General features: G+C 37.2%; 1 protein-coding gene across 1 annotated transcript in view; it reads right to left on the bottom strand.

Annotated features, from left to right (window-relative positions):
* Positions 1 to 457: 457 nt before the first annotated feature.
* GABRA4 (gamma-aminobutyric acid type A receptor subunit alpha4) overlaps positions 458 to 15863 on the bottom strand; it is a 66495-nt gene continuing 51089 nt past the window's right edge. Inside the window, exon 9 of the mRNA XM_037034228.1 lies at positions 458 to 1089. Coding sequence (XP_036890123.1) covers positions 556 to 1089 — 534 coding nt within the window. The 3' untranslated portion in view covers positions 458 to 555. The remainder of the gene's footprint in view (positions 1090 to 15863) is intronic.

Below are 15863 nucleotides of genomic sequence, written 5' to 3'. Positions count from 1 at the left end.
GAAGCAGAGGTTTCACTCCATTGGTCAGCATTTGTTTTCTTCCAGTTTCCTTTTTAAAATATTTCATTTAACAGGGAAAGTCCTTCATGTGCAGATACTAGGTCAGAGGATCTCCAAAGGTCACTAGATATAATATCTGCTAACAATTCTGATTAAAGGCAATGCCACTGGGAAACTTAGGGTGGTTGGTTGATATTCATAGTGTATATTTGAAAATGTCATAGTTTGTTTTCAAATTTCAGTGCATAAATATGCACCACATATTTCTAATAGCCCTATTTCTCTTGTCTCAACTTTCCAAGATGGTCTGTATTCTGTCTAATTTGAATGCGGAATTGATTCTATTTAAATCATTTTCTGAAATGAAAATTGGCTCATTTTCTCTTCACTGAGGAATTAATTAACTCTCCCAATAACTCGCTTGAATTTTTTAAATGGAAAAATTACATAGCATTTTTATTTTAGTAAAGAATAATTGTTTATCTTTAAAAACATTTAAAAAGACATTCTGCATTAAGTTCATCATATTTTAGGAAACTACTATAGCAAAAAAAATTACATCAGACTTTCTGATTTCTCCATAGTGTCCTTAGATAAATAAACAACCCAATATACCATGTTAAATGCCCCAAATGTTACTGGAAAGAGGATGCGAGCATATTTGTCTATTTTACTTGTGCCAGATCCAGAAGGTGGTGGAGCAGAGGGAGGAGTGGGGGCTGACAACTTCCCAGAAGCCCCTAGGGTATTAACCGTGGTCTTAATTCGCTCCAGTCTTGATCCAAACACATGATGGGTAAAAGCAGATCCAACTGAAGCTTGCCGGGGCACATACCCAGTTCTACTAGGAGTAGAAAAAGAGGCAGAGGGAAGTGCTCTTGCAGCAGATATAGTTTCAGCTGCATTTGCATGGCTGAACGGGTTTGGACTGGAAGCTAAGTAAGACTGCGATGTGGCTTCAGAAGATCCTTGGACAACCACGGAAGATCTGTTCAAATGGTTTCCTACCTCAGTTTTGATGCCAATGTCAGATTCAGAGTGAACCAAGGCATTTGTTCTTTTCCTCATGTTCAGATTGGCATTTGTGTTCTGCAAAGGCATAATAAAAATTACATTGGTATGTCATTTTATGGAGATGTATACAAAATTTAAATGTATCAAACAATTAAAATGAGTTGCATCCATAAAAGTAAACATTTATTAATATGCTATAATAGCTCGTCTTGATGTAAAAGCTTACGTAAAAGAAAGTGCATCTATTTGAAATGCTGAATCAAAATTTTTTTATTTCAAAATGCTATTCATTCTTACAAGTAATTAGAACTTAAATCTATTAAAAGAAAATTAGGCTTTTAGGAGTATAAACTACAGTTACACTTTATTTTAAAGGTTCATGATGATAACAGTACAGTTCAGTTTTATCAGAAATAGTATTCTGTGATATGTTGTAAACACTTCAGTGAGCTTTGTATATTTTTGCTTTATAAACAGGAAGAATCTCATCTATTTTTGTGTGTAAATTAACGATAATAACAACCATTCTTATGTGCATGACATCCCTTAAAAAAGCCCAAATCTTTCATTTCCAGATCCCTGGAATTTATTTACACAATCTTATATAGATAATTATATACATTATTATAAATCTAGAAATTCTCATGCATTTTAGATGTTTACCACAATAGTGAAACAACAAAATAGGTTGTAAATAAAATGCTGTCCTAGACATATAAACAGCATCACTATATTATTGTATGAATATGCGAGTTCAAATTATTTACCTATAAAAATGTTTAACTTAATATGGATTTCAGTATTTTCCATCAAATTATGTTATGTGTAGAACAAGACTACATCAAAGGCAGATGCATGAAAAATATTAAAATTAATTCTCCTTGTTTCTTGACAGGCACAATAAACAACTGTATGGCCAACTATAGATTGTCCACACTAACGAAAGAAAGCAAATGCTCAAATGATTCTCCAAATAGTCATGTCTGTCCTTAGATAATAGTTTGATTTTTTTTCTTGGCAAAATTTCTGCTTTGTAATCATGCTCATCCTAAGTCAAATTAAGGGTATATAGTATTTACTTTCTATGCCTTCTCCACCTATCATTTTATGAAATAAATGATGGGGCAGGAGATGCAGAAGTTGAGAGAGGGAGGGAGAAGAACATAAGTACGTGATTATAAGAAGGCAGCCTCCAAGAAAGTTCACAGATGATATTCATGCAATTGAGTGTTCACAGAGAAATATTTATTGTACAAATATAATCTTTTCTCAATACCACACTCATCAAGCAGGTTGAAATTGTTCAAGCCATATGTATGTTTGTGAATTATGACTTCAAGTTTTCTGAGAAAGAAAATAGCCTCACCAAAATGAGAGGGTCTGAGAGGTTTACAGAGTGTTCTTTCTGTCAGCCTGCAGGGTCGTTCTAAGTAGGTGGTAGTTGAGCTCATGAGCAATTGTAGTCTAACATATGGCACCTAATTTAAGTGGAGACAATTTAAACCAAAATCGACATCAACCTAAGAGTTAGATTGCCATTATTTACCCTGAATTTTACTCTACAAAGCACATGTAAACATCATTTAATTAATCTGCAGGGTTTCAGTCCTTTTTACAAGAAAAGGAGAATCATTAATTGATTACCATTAACTCTAAAATGTAACACACATGGTGAAGAATACAAAGACGTTAAGGTATATTCACAACATCTAAAAAAATCTTACACTGTCATTGGTAACATAAAATGAATACCCACACACGATACAATAAAAATATAACAACTAGACTGAGAAAAGAAGGGAAAAGAGTGGAATTGCACAAGCCTGAGAAAAATACATATTTTAAACTATGATCAGATATTCGCATACTGCTTTTTCCCACCAAACGTTAGGTCATCCATAGTCTTTAGAAATCCTTCTTTTTTCCTAAGCGTAAATTCTAAGAATCAGAGACTTCCATTTCTGACCGAAATGGAGCAACAGGGACTGAATTTACTCTCCTGCATGAAATGACTAAGAAAACCAGACAAAATATATATTTAAAACCCTATTTTTGAAAATCCTGGTTATTAGACAACATAGTACCAGAATCACTGACAGACTCCTGAAATCAAAGTGGCTAGAGTTCACAAGGAAAAGTAACAGAGAAATATATGCCAAAACATAAATAAATACAGAGCTCCAAAAATTTGAAGATTCCATCGAATATTTTACTAAGTACAGATCAGATAGTAAGTGTGGGGTAACTACTGAAGGCTTCCAAAAGAACCACCTGGAAGGATTAGAAGCAGTATCTGGCATACACAAAGCCAGGGATAGTGTATGTTTCTACCAGCCAGATTGGAAAATCTCCACATTCACATAGCATTTTCTAGAGTACTTAGAAGCGCTTTGCAAAGTAAAGCTGATCTATTTCTGCCTAGTGAATCTTAAAAGTTGAATAAAAATGGCACCAATTCATCCTTCCTCTCCACATTCACGCCCCTTTTTATACGAGTTTCCCCTTCTTTCCCATCAGGAGCTGGAGCTTATTTCCCTACAGGCTTCCTTATGACTTTCTTTGGCCAACAGTATGTGGTAGAACTTATGGTCTGCCATGTCTGAGTCTTAGTCTTACAAGTCCTTGCTTGCTTTCACTCTCAGAACACTGCCACCAACACTAGAACAAATTAGTGTTAGGCTAGGCTGATGGAGAAATCTTTTGGAGCAGAATAAGTTATCCTAGTGAGGCTGTCCTGAAGCCAATAGGTAGCTGACCACTAGATGGGTGAGTTTGTCGCAACTGAAAGACAATGAACTCCCCGGCCAAGCCTAACTAAGATCAACAGTGAATTCTAATTCACTCATAGGGTTGAAAGCAAAAATAAATGATTATATTCCACTTCTTAAGTTTTGTAATTGTTTGTTATCCAGCATCTTTGTTCCACTAGATAACATATCTAGACCAATTAAATCAAGGGTCCTAAAGGAAGTATTCCCAAACCTCCTGTGAGAAGTTCCCCAGACATTCAGGGATAATTAAGAAGGCTGGCATGCCAAGAATTCATTGAAGACCATTAGGGGGCCCCATTGCCTAACTCCACACGCTAGTTAAAGAACTGTGATATTTTGCCCTTCTCAATTCCAGTCTTAAAGAATAACAATATTTTAAAACACAGAAAGTTTTTAGTGATAAACTTATTCCAGTTCCTCATTTACAGAAGAGAAAAATATGAGCAGAAAGGTCATGACTGACTGGAAGTTAAACATTGTTAACATAGAGTATTCTGCCATGTTGTACAGGTTCTTCATGCATAAACGTGGAGGAGTCATTAAAGAACTTAATAAACTAATCCTATCCATATGAGTCACTCAAGTGTTTATAATAGTCAATTATATTGTAAAAATTATTCAAGAATTAGAAGTCAGAAATAAGTACAGCAGGTTTAATCAATGAAGCATCATTATTATAATGAAGCATTATTTAACAAGTCTATGCAAGGATTATTAAGTCTAGGAGAATTTACTTGACATTGACTTTGCTACATAATATTGGATTTGAGCCCTAACACTGTGAAGTTACCAAGTTATCTATTAACTTGTAGGTTATTGTCCAGTATAAAAGACCACCAAAAGTTATGATTTTGTTGTCCTGTAGGATTTTAAACACTTCTGTACTTAACCTAGAGATCTCATTCTGATATTCCCTTTTTTGAAAAGTTACTTTTAGCTATTAGAAAGGTTTTAAACCAGTTTTACCATTTAAGTGGTTCCCTAATTAATGAATGAGTTGAACAAAACTTTTGACTTACATCCATTTCATACTCATATGTCAGGTTTTTGAAGATTTGATCATTTTATTCTGACAACATCTACAATTAGACAAATTATAAATATCAAATAAATGTAAGAATAGACTTAAAGAAAATGCCTGGAGAGAAAAGTAATCCCAAATAAAAAGGGACAGGATCAGTCCATGGTGAATGAGGAAAAAAAAGAATCAATGAAGGAAGAGGGTAAAAATGGAGGGAGCAGTGGGGAGATCCAAGATAGTGGAGAGGAGTAAGTAGATGCTGCTCTAATCTCCTCCCAGGACCAATCTGGAATTACAACTAAATTATACAGAAAGCATCCCAAGTAACCAACTGAACATTAGCTGGAGGGGAGCCTTATAACCAAGGGCATACAGAAGAAACCACTTCCCCACAACATGACTGATTGGCAGGGAGTGTGGAGAAGCAAGAGGGCTGGCTGGGCTCCCACAGGTGGCAGCTGAAGATCAGGAGGGGTATTTTAGCAGCCAGGAGGTTCCCCTGAGAAGTGTTCAGTCTAAACCATAAGCTGGGTTCCCCAGCCTACGGCACCAGAGCCGGAAGGGAACCCAGATAACATCCGCCTGTGAAAATCAACAGGAATTTTCTCTGCCAGAGAGAGACAGTGGGAGGCACACGGAGCCTTTTAAAGAGCCAGTGTACAAAATTTTCTTTGCAGCCACTTATTCTGGGCTCTGGAAGAGCAGGGGCAGAGTGGACCAGAGACACTGGAGGAGAGTCTGGGTTTGGCGGCTCCTGGGAGAGAACTGAAGGAAGGGTTGACAGGATCTCTGTTAAGTCATTCCCCATACAGAGTGAGGGCCATCTTTCTCAGGTGGTCACTCCCCTCCAAGGGGCATCAGCTTGAGGAAAAGTAAGAGCTCTACATCCAGGAATTACTCTGCCCCAGCCTGCAGTGCTTAAGCCAGACTGCAAATTACTGCTTCTTTATATTAACAGCTGATCAGTCCAATGGCTGATTAGTTTAACAGCTAAAGCAGAAAATAAAAAGAAGCAGCCAATATAAGAAGACAAAAAGACAAAACCCAAATGAAAGAACAAGAGAATTCTCCAGAAGAAAAACTAGATGAAATGGAAACAAGCAATTAATCAGATAGAGAGTGTAGAGTAATGATGATAAGGATACTCAAAAGCATGAGAGAAGACATAGAAACCATAAGAAAAGACCAGTCAGAAATAAAGAATGCAGTACCTGAAATTAATAATGCTCTTGAAGGAATAAACAGTAGGTGAGATGAAGTAACTAACTAACACCTCTGCTTCTCAAACTATTTCGTAAAATTCAAAAGGAGGGCTCCCAAACTCATTGCATTAAGCCAGAATTGTCTTAATTCCAAAACCAGATAAAGATACCACAAAGAAACAAAATTATAGGCCAATAGCTCTGATGAACATAGATGCTAAAATCCTCAACAAAATATTAGCAAACTGAATATAGCAATACATCAAAAAGATCATACACCATGATCAAGATAGATTCATCCCAAGGATGCAAGGTTGGTACAACATTTGCAAATCAATTAATGTGATTCACCACAAATCGCAAATCAAAATCATAAAACAAAATGAGGGATAAAAACCACATGATCATCTTAATAGATTCAGAAAAAGCATTTGATAAAATCCAGTACCCGCTTACAATCAAAACTCTCAGCAAAGTATGAATACATGGATCAAACCTAAACATAATGAAGGACATATATGACAAACCCACCACCAGCATCATACTCAATGGGCAAAAAATACCAACACTGCCCTTAATATCAGGAACAAGACAGGGATGTCCTCTTTCACGTCTCTTATTTAACATAGTATTGGAAGTCCTAGCCACAGGGATCAGACAAGAAGAAAAAATAAAAGGCGTCCAAATTGGAAATGAAGTAGTAAAACTGTCTTTAGTCACAGATGACATGATTCTGTACATAGAGAATCCCAAAGATTCCACCAAGAAACTACTATAAATCAATTCAGCAATGTAGCAGGATACAAAATTAACATCCAGAAAACATTTGCATTTTTACACGCCAATGACAAACTAACAGAAATGGTAATAAAAAAATTCCATTCACATTACTTCAAAAAAAATAAAATACCAAGGATAAACTTGACCAAGGATGTAAAAGACCTGTACTCAGAAAATTATAAGAAACTGAAGAAACAAATTGAAGAAGATGCAAATAAGTGGAAGCACATACTGTGTTCATGGATAGGAAGAATTAACATCATTAAAATATCCATACTATCCAAAGCAATCTACAGATTTAATGAAATTCCTATCAAGAGTCCAATGATATATTTCACAGAACAAGAACAAATATTTCAAAAATTTATATGGAACCACAAAAGGCCTCACACAGCAACAGTGATCTTGAGAAAGAACAAAGTTGGAGGTGTCATGCTACCTAATGTCGAATTGTACTATAAGGCCATAATAATCAAAATAGCATAGTACTGGCATAAACACAGACACATGGATCAATGGAATAGAATAGGGAACCCAGAAATAAACCCACAACTTTATGGTCAATTACTATTTGACAGAGGAAGTAAACACATACACTGGGCTAAAGATAATTTATTCAATAAATGGTGTTGGGAAAATTGGACAGATACATGCCGAAAAAAATGAAACTAGACCACCTTCTTACACCACAAACAAGAATAAATTCAAAATGGACTGAAGACTTAAATCTTAGACCTGAAATCATAGAAATCCTAGAAGGAAACATAAGCAGCAAAATCTTGGACATTGCTTGTACAAATTTTTTAATCTGATATATCTCCCTAGGCAAGGGAAACAGAAGAAAAAATAAACAAATGGGACTTCATCAAACTAAAAAAAAAATTTTGCACAGCAAAGGAAATCATCCACAAAATAAAAGGACAACCGACAGAATGGGAGAACATATTTGCTAATACATCTGATAAGGGTTAATATCCAAATTTTATGAAATACTTACAAAACTCGACAGTGAAAAAACAAACAGCCCAATTAAAAAATGACCAAAACACCTGAATAGAAACTTCTCCAAAGAGGACATACAGATAGATGGCCAATAGACAGGCATATGAAAAGATGCTCAATGTCACTAATCATCAGAGAAATGGAAATTAAAACCACAGTGAGATATCATCCCACACTTGTCAAAGTAGTTATCATCGAGAAATTAACAAACAACACGTGCTGGCAAGAATTCAGAGAAAGGGAAACACTTTTGTATTGTTGGTGGGAATGCAGACTGGTGCAGCCACTATGGAAAGCAGTATGGAGATACCTCAAAAAATTAAAAATGCATCTGCCTTTTGTCCCAGCAATCCTGCTTCTGAGAATATATCAGAAGGAACCCAAAACACTAATTTGAAAGAACAAATTAACACCCCTGTGTTCATTGCATCATTGTTTACAATCTCCAATATATGAAAGCAGCCTAAGTGTCCATCAATTATTGAGTGAATGAAACAACTACAGGACATTTACACAATAGAATACTACTTGGCCATAAAAAAGAAGAAAAGTTTATCCTCTGCAACAATATGAATGGGCCTGGAGAACATCACACTAAGTAAAATAAGCCAGTCAGAGAAAGACAAATGCCATATGATTTCACTCATATGTGGAATATAATAAACAACCAGCCAACAATGAGAATGGGACCAGGATCGAAGATGGAGAGCAGGAGGATAGCTAGCGGTGGAGGGAGGGTAGGGAGTGGGGGATTACGCAAAAAGGAAAAAGAACTCATGGACATGGACAACAGTGTGGTGCTTGCTGAGGGGACAAGAGTATTAGGTGACTAAAAGGTAATGTAAAAAAAGCAAAAACATTTTTTTCAAAATGAAAGTAGAGGGAACAGTATGAAGTATGTCACTGGGATTACCAACTGAAAACAAAGATCAAATCTTCTTATTTCCAATTTAAAATAACCAGCAAACTTTTACAGCATAAAGGCTATCTTTTTAATCATTGTACGGTAATAAGCACAGCAGGCACCTAGTTCATTTTTAAATAAATTAAAATAAAATGGATATAGTACAGAATCAAGATTTTTTAAATGTATTTTATTGATTATGCTATTATAGTTGTCTCATTTCCCTCCTTCATTCCCTTCCGCCCTGTACACCCCCTCCCACCCACATTCCCACCCTTTAGTTCATCTCCATGTATCTTAAGTTCTGTATCATTTACATTTCCCATACTATTCTTGCCCTCCCCCTATCTATTTTCTACCTACCATCTATGCTACTTATTCCCTGTACCTTTTCCCCTTCTCTCCTCCCACTCCCCTGTTGCTAACCCTCCATGTGATCTCCATTTTTGTGGTTTTGTTCCTGTTCTAGTTGTTTGTTTAGTTTGCTTTTGTTTTAGGTGTGGTTGTTAATAACTGTGAGATTGCTCTCCTTTCACTGTTCATATTTTTTATCTTCTTTTTCTTAGTTAAGTCCCTTTGACTTTTCATATAATACAGGCTTGGTGATGATGAACTCCTTTAACTTGACCTTATCTGAGAAGCACTTAATCTGTCCTTCCATTCTAAATGAAAGCTTTGCTAGATAGAGTAATCTTGGCTGTAGGTCTTTGGATTTCATGACTTGGAATACTTCTTTCCAGACCCTTCTTGCCTGCAGGTCTCTTTTGAGAAATCATCTGATGGGAACTCCTTTGTAGGTAACTGTCTCCTTATCTGTTGCTGCTTCTAGGATTCTCTCCTTCATTTTTATCTTGGATAATGTAATTATGATGTGCCTTGGTGTGTTCTTCCTTGGGTCCAACTTCTTTGGGACTCTATGAGCTTCCTGGATATTCTGGAAGTCTATTTCCTTTGCCAGATTGGGGAAATTCTCCTTTATTATTTGTTCAAATAAGTTTTCCTTTGTTGCTCTTCCTCTTCCCCTTCTGGTACCCCTATGATTCGGATGTTGGGACATTTAGAGATGTCCTGGAGGTTCCTAAGCCTCTCCTCATTTTTTCGAATTCTTGCTTCTTCATTCTTTTCTGTTTGTTTCTGGTTGTTTCTTTCTTCCTTCTGGTCCATTCCATTGCTTTGAGTCCCAGTTTTCTTCCCATCACTATTGGTTTCCTGTGCATTTTGCTTCATTTCACTTAGTTTAGCCTTCACTTTTTCATCTAATTTGCGACCAAATTCAACCAATTCTGTGAGCATCCTGATCACCAGTGCTTTGAACTGTGCATCTGAGAGGTTGTATTTGCTCTGGAGCTTTGATCTGTTCTTCTGTTCCAGCCATTCTTTATTTTATCTTGCCTGTTACATACCGAAGGGCAGAGCCTTAGGTGTTCACCAGGGCGGGACAACCCAGTCTCTGGGTTGTGACGTTGTTTGTGCGGGAGGGGTCTGAGAGGGAACAGTGGTGCTAACTCTGCTCTCTGTCAGACCTCAGTCCCTTCCCCTGCTTCCCTCAAGCAAACTGGGGCCCTTCTGGTGCTGGTTCCCGGGTGGGTGGGCTTGTGTACGTTCTAGGACCCCGTGGGTTTCTTCAACAAACTCTCCTGTGAGGCTGGGAGTCTCTCACGACACCTCAACCCTCACAGGTGTTTTCAATCAGTGTTTTGAGGCGTTATTTCCTGGTGCTAGGACCCTGGTTTGCAGAGTGTGTCTCGCTTCCCAGCTATATGCAAGTGAATGTGGGACCGCCACCCAATCAGCCAGTTACCTCGTGCACAGTGCCTCGCTTCACACTTGCTCCCTCCCTGGATCTGCCACCCCAAGCCCAGGGTCTACCAACTGCTGCCTGGATGCCCAGGGTTTGCCCGCTGCCATTTTGTGTGCCCCGGTGTCCTGTGTGCCCAGTGTCACCACTTCTTGGGCCGAGACTTCTCTCTGCCCAGCCAGCCGCCCAACTCTGCCCCGCCTACTCGTCTGGATGAATGTGTCTATTTCAGCTCCTTGGCTGTCCAACTTCCATACCGTTTAATTTTCTGTCAGTTCTGGCTATTATTTTTATTCTAAACTTTTGTTGTCCTTATTTTGATTGTGCAAGGAGGCACAGTGTGTCTACCTCCTCCTCCATCTTGGCCAAAAGACGTCAAGATTTTTTTTAAATTAAGGAAATTAAAGAGGAAATGTAAAAAAATACTCTCAAGGAGACTAAATGGTAATGGAAAAATACAATGAAAAGTAAAGAATAAAAACTAAAAATAAAAAACTTTCTATTTGACTTCCAGATTGCTATTTCTTTGTTTATGGGACAGATTTCTAGACTATTGTAGATAGTGTCTAGGGCACGAAATTTAACTTGACTCAATCCCAGTGTAACTAAGAGTACCTACAAAGTTTCTCAACACTCTACATAGCATAACTTATAAAAAAGAAAAGGAGAATTACACTGATTTGAGGCCTAAATCTTTGCTCTTTGCCACGCAACCAAATGATACTCCAGTTATTTTGCATCTATGTCGGAAGGTCTACTATGTAAAGAATCTATCATTTTCCATGGTGACAAACCACAAAAGGATTAAGATATCTGCTGACCTTCCCTGGCTGGTGTACCTCAGCAGATTGAGCGCAGGCCTACAAACCACAGGAGCACGGTTCAATTCCCAGTCAGGGCACATGCCTGGGTTGCAGGCCATTTCCCAGCAGAGGACACACAGAGGCAACCATACATTGATATTTCTCTCCCTCTCTCCTTCCCTTCCCCTCTAAAGAGAAATAAAATCTTTAAAAAAAAAAGAAATCTGCTGACCTATCTGGCAAAGGACTCACAAGGAATAATATTCCCACAGCCTTTGAGTTTTGAAACAACTAACACATCAGTGCAAGTGATGTTATATTTCATGCAGCACACAGAGATGCCCCATCAATATTCCGCAGACACGCAGTGGTGACAAACAAGAAGAGTACCTCAGCCTCAGCCTCATTTGAATTTTAAAAAATTATTTAGTTTGAAATCATTTTGTCATTAGTCACAATAGCCTGAAGCAAGGAAACTGGTGGGATAGAGATGCGAGGTGGCAGATTCAAACAGTACCAACAAATTAAAGCAGCAACAGGCAAACAGGAGCAAGTCCAAGCAATTCATCAATTATGACTGTGATCTGACACAATTTCTAAAGGAGTATTATCAACTGCAAAAAAGAAAATTCATCTACACTTATTATTCAAGCCGCAACTAGATAGAGTGACTAACACAAGTTTGTAGAACACAAGCTACATTCATATTGCTCAGTTGAGAAGGTAATGAAGTTTAATAAAACGTAATTTAACTCTTCTAAATTAAAAACAAACAAGGCTAATAATGAACAGGTTTATCTTCTAGAATATCAATGAGTCACATACAAAAAAAACCCAATAATGTAAAGACATTTATTCAAGGCCATTTTGACAGGGCTTCCGGGGTTAGCCACACATCTTATTCGATGAGGAAATAAACAAGGCGCTGCAGCTGAAACCAGACCCCAAAGTAATAATTTACTGAGGACTGTCAGTAGTGTTTAAAAAGATAGAAGTAAAAAACACCCTCTTCAAAAAAATGCTAAATATTTCATAAATTGTTACCAAGGGACTCTATCATACATTAAACAACAAAATGCAATAATGAAAACTCTGATTTCCCTATTTCTTGTATTCCATGTCCTCCCAATGTTAGCTTCTAATTCAATGTTTGTATTTCCAGAAGCTATAGAAATATCACTTTCACTATCAGGCACTGAAGAAATTTACGTCTTCGATTTGGAATTACCAGAGAACAAAGTCTTAAAGAGTTCATTCATTTCCTACTTACATATTTAGAAGTTGAAATGTAAAATATTAGGATTTCTTGAAGATACGGGATTTTGTGGTTAATTATCTTACAGGGATTTCTTTGGTAAGTGCTTTGTATATTAAATATGTGTCTCTAGTAAAAGATATCTCTTTGTCAGAGACTTCACTAGTCCGAACTGAAGTTCTAAGTTCGATCAAATGGACTTGACCTGAGTGCTACCTGGATTTACACTCACCATTCCTGCCAGTATAACCCTGGAGAGCGGAGAGGGCAAAGGACACGCCACTCACTTTCTCCAAATGCAAACACTAAGCTGGATGGTTCTTTCCTTGCTTCATTTTGAAAAACAGCACCATAGTTATTCTAAGCATTTATAGGAATAAATACTTGGGGTTAGTGAAAAACTCAGTCTCAGGCTGTCTGTGCAGGAAACCATACTCATTATTTATGCTACTGCTAGAGGTCATGGTTCAGAAATTGCAAAACATCGGCTAAACGGTTAGGATTATGGGTCCCCAAATTGGACAGACTCAAATACCAAATTTGCTATTTATCAGCCATGACATATCTGGAAAGTGTTTAACCTCTTAAAACCTTAAAGTCCTTGCTAAAATAGAAGTAAAAATGAATAAAGATAATCATGTACAAGCTGAATGTACAAGCTGAATGCAATGTCCAGCACATAGTAGGCATCAAATAAATATTATATGGAAATAATCCAGCAGAGGACAAATAATAAGATTAAGGCCCCAAAAGGAAAATGTGTATCACTCATAAATCACTACAGGAATAAAATTTTAGAAGTCGTTTTTTATATATCTATTAAAATATGGGCTTCAGTCCAAATAATAATAAAAGGAGAGAACCACTGAAACCAAAGACAGTCGGTGGTGAAATCAACCACAGTAAGGATATTAATGGCTGAAAAGAGAAATAATTATTAGTAAACACAAAATGCAAATATTTGAGGAAATACAAAATGCAATAGCAAAATCAAAATGCATACCGGACATGGTAAAGGTAGCGATTAACACTAGAGCAACTCCTATGACTTAAAGTGTCAGACAAACATAAAACACTCTTCTATGAAAAAAGCAGCAAAAGTAGAATCAGCAACAACAGTTAACTTTTACTGAGTGGTTCTTCTGTACCTGCCACCAGCCAATGGGCTTTCAGCCAGAGTGCCGCCACACTCACACGCCCTGCTCCATGGAGGGAAAATAAGAGCCATAGTGTCTCAATGTCCAAACACCATGGGGGTTATATAAGAAGGGCATTTTGTTTGTTATTATATCAGATTACCAGTCAGTCTCTGTGACTTTTCCAGCTGTCCGTGAAGTCTAGGGACTGGCAATCAGGGAAACAACAAAGACCGGAAGAACCGTTGTCATCCAAGGCACGAGATGGTGTTCACTCCTCGCTATGTTATGGAAAGACATACCTAGAATATTGGCTCACGGTTAGAAATTCGGCAAACCCAGTCTGGCTGACACACTTTCTAAATATATTGGCATGTTAAAGGGATGGTGTATGTGAAGATGTTTGTCTGGCATTATGGTGTCAACTCTTCTTTCATCTCTTATCTCAAGTACAGTAATCAAAATTACTTCCTTCCACATACAAATTGAAAGCAGAAAATGAGGCAATGAAGGGGATCAAACTGGGGATAGTAGAAAGCAACAAATGTCAAAAAAGACAAAAAAAACTGAAATATTCACAGGTTTTAATCACTGCAATACACTGAATTGTGTACCTTAAAAATTCGTATGTTGGAGTCCTGATGCCTCCTACCCCCATGTGACTGTATTGAAGATAGGATCTTCAAGGAAGTGATTAAGGTTAAATGAGGATGTCATAAAGATGGAGCCCTGATTAGAAAGAACTGGTATATTCACGAAAGCGGAATACATCAGAGAGCACTTCTCTGTGTCATGTGGGGACACAGCAAGAAGGCAACCATCTGCAAGCCAGGAAAAGAGCCCTCACCAGAGTCCAAACCTGTTACAACTTTATGAAAACTTGAGCTGGAAGTTACTAACCTCTGAAACAGCAAGAAAACTAATTTTGTCTCTTTAAGCCATCCAATCTATGTTATTTTGTTATGGCAGCCTCCGCAAACTTAGACAATAGTCTAACTTGAGTAGAAATAAATTTAGAAGACGTATTTTAAAATAGTGTTATATTAACTAACCTTTTCATAGGGAAAAAGGAAACAAAACCTAAACAAACTTGCAACTTTCTCTTTTCAGATATTTTCTCGCTGTTTCTAGTCTGCTCTGTTCGCTCTTCCCCACTGAGGGACTACATTTTTCTGATAACCAAAGCCTAGGTAGAGTCAAGATAAAAGACAGACAGAAACTGAGATGCTTTGAGCAAGAATTAAGCATTGATTTATTTATAATATTTTTAGTTGTCTTTGATCAATGAAAATGCTTTTATACCCACTAGGAGCATCTACAGCCTCCGCCCAAATTGCCTCGATATAACAACCTTCCAGGATCCCTCGAGTTACTCAGTTTCTCTGCACATTCCAGCTTGGACTTAGCTCCAGATCCTTCTTTAACTACCCAATATCATGCCCTAAATATTTTTGCCTCCCTTCAGATTTTGACTTTATGTGTACCTTGTGTATGTTAAAGTGTGAATGTGTGTATATGTGTTATGGATTTCAGAGCACGTATTTATTTAAATGTTAGAGAAATGTAATTAATACAACATAACTTTTCACACTTTATATTAAAAATATTTTTAATTCTTAAGAGTAGAGTTAATATATATGCAGATCTCTGATAAAACATTGTAAAAGGAATCTTACTAGGGTTTTAAATTCCTAATTTGGGTGCTTAAATAAATTCATTTTCTTAAAGCATCCGCATTGTATGAAAATGAGTTTTTCAATTTCAAAACATTGCAAAACTTACATTTAAACTTAGCAAACTCTTGTACAATGTTTTTCTTCTTAATGGAGACTTGATGTGATGTGATCATAAGGAAATTATGCTATGATAAATAGTTATCCAGAAAAACTTAGATCCACGCCAACATTATAGGAGGCTGGCACAGCAAGTGATCTGAGTCACAATTTTATCTGCATCAGCAAAGGCAACAGGGGTACTGTGTAAAAAGCAATAATTTATCAAAACCAGATCCTCAGTATATTTCCGCTGGGGAGAAGATTTCACAGTCCAAGCATTATCAGCCACAATCCCTTGTAAAATCTTAGCTATGCAACAGAAGGGAATTTTTGATGAGCCAAGAACCTCACATAAAGCAGTCTGAGCTACTTTGGAATATTGGCCAATGATTGCCTACTGAA

This window comes from Sturnira hondurensis, unplaced genomic scaffold (genome assembly GCF_014824575.4).
Source record: "Sturnira hondurensis isolate 20B ecotype Veracruz unplaced genomic scaffold, ASM1482457v3 Scaffold0022017, whole genome shotgun sequence".
NCBI classification, from domain to species: domain Eukaryota; kingdom Metazoa; phylum Chordata; class Mammalia; order Chiroptera; family Phyllostomidae; genus Sturnira; species Sturnira hondurensis.
This window is presented reverse-complemented; position numbering and strand designations above follow the sequence as displayed.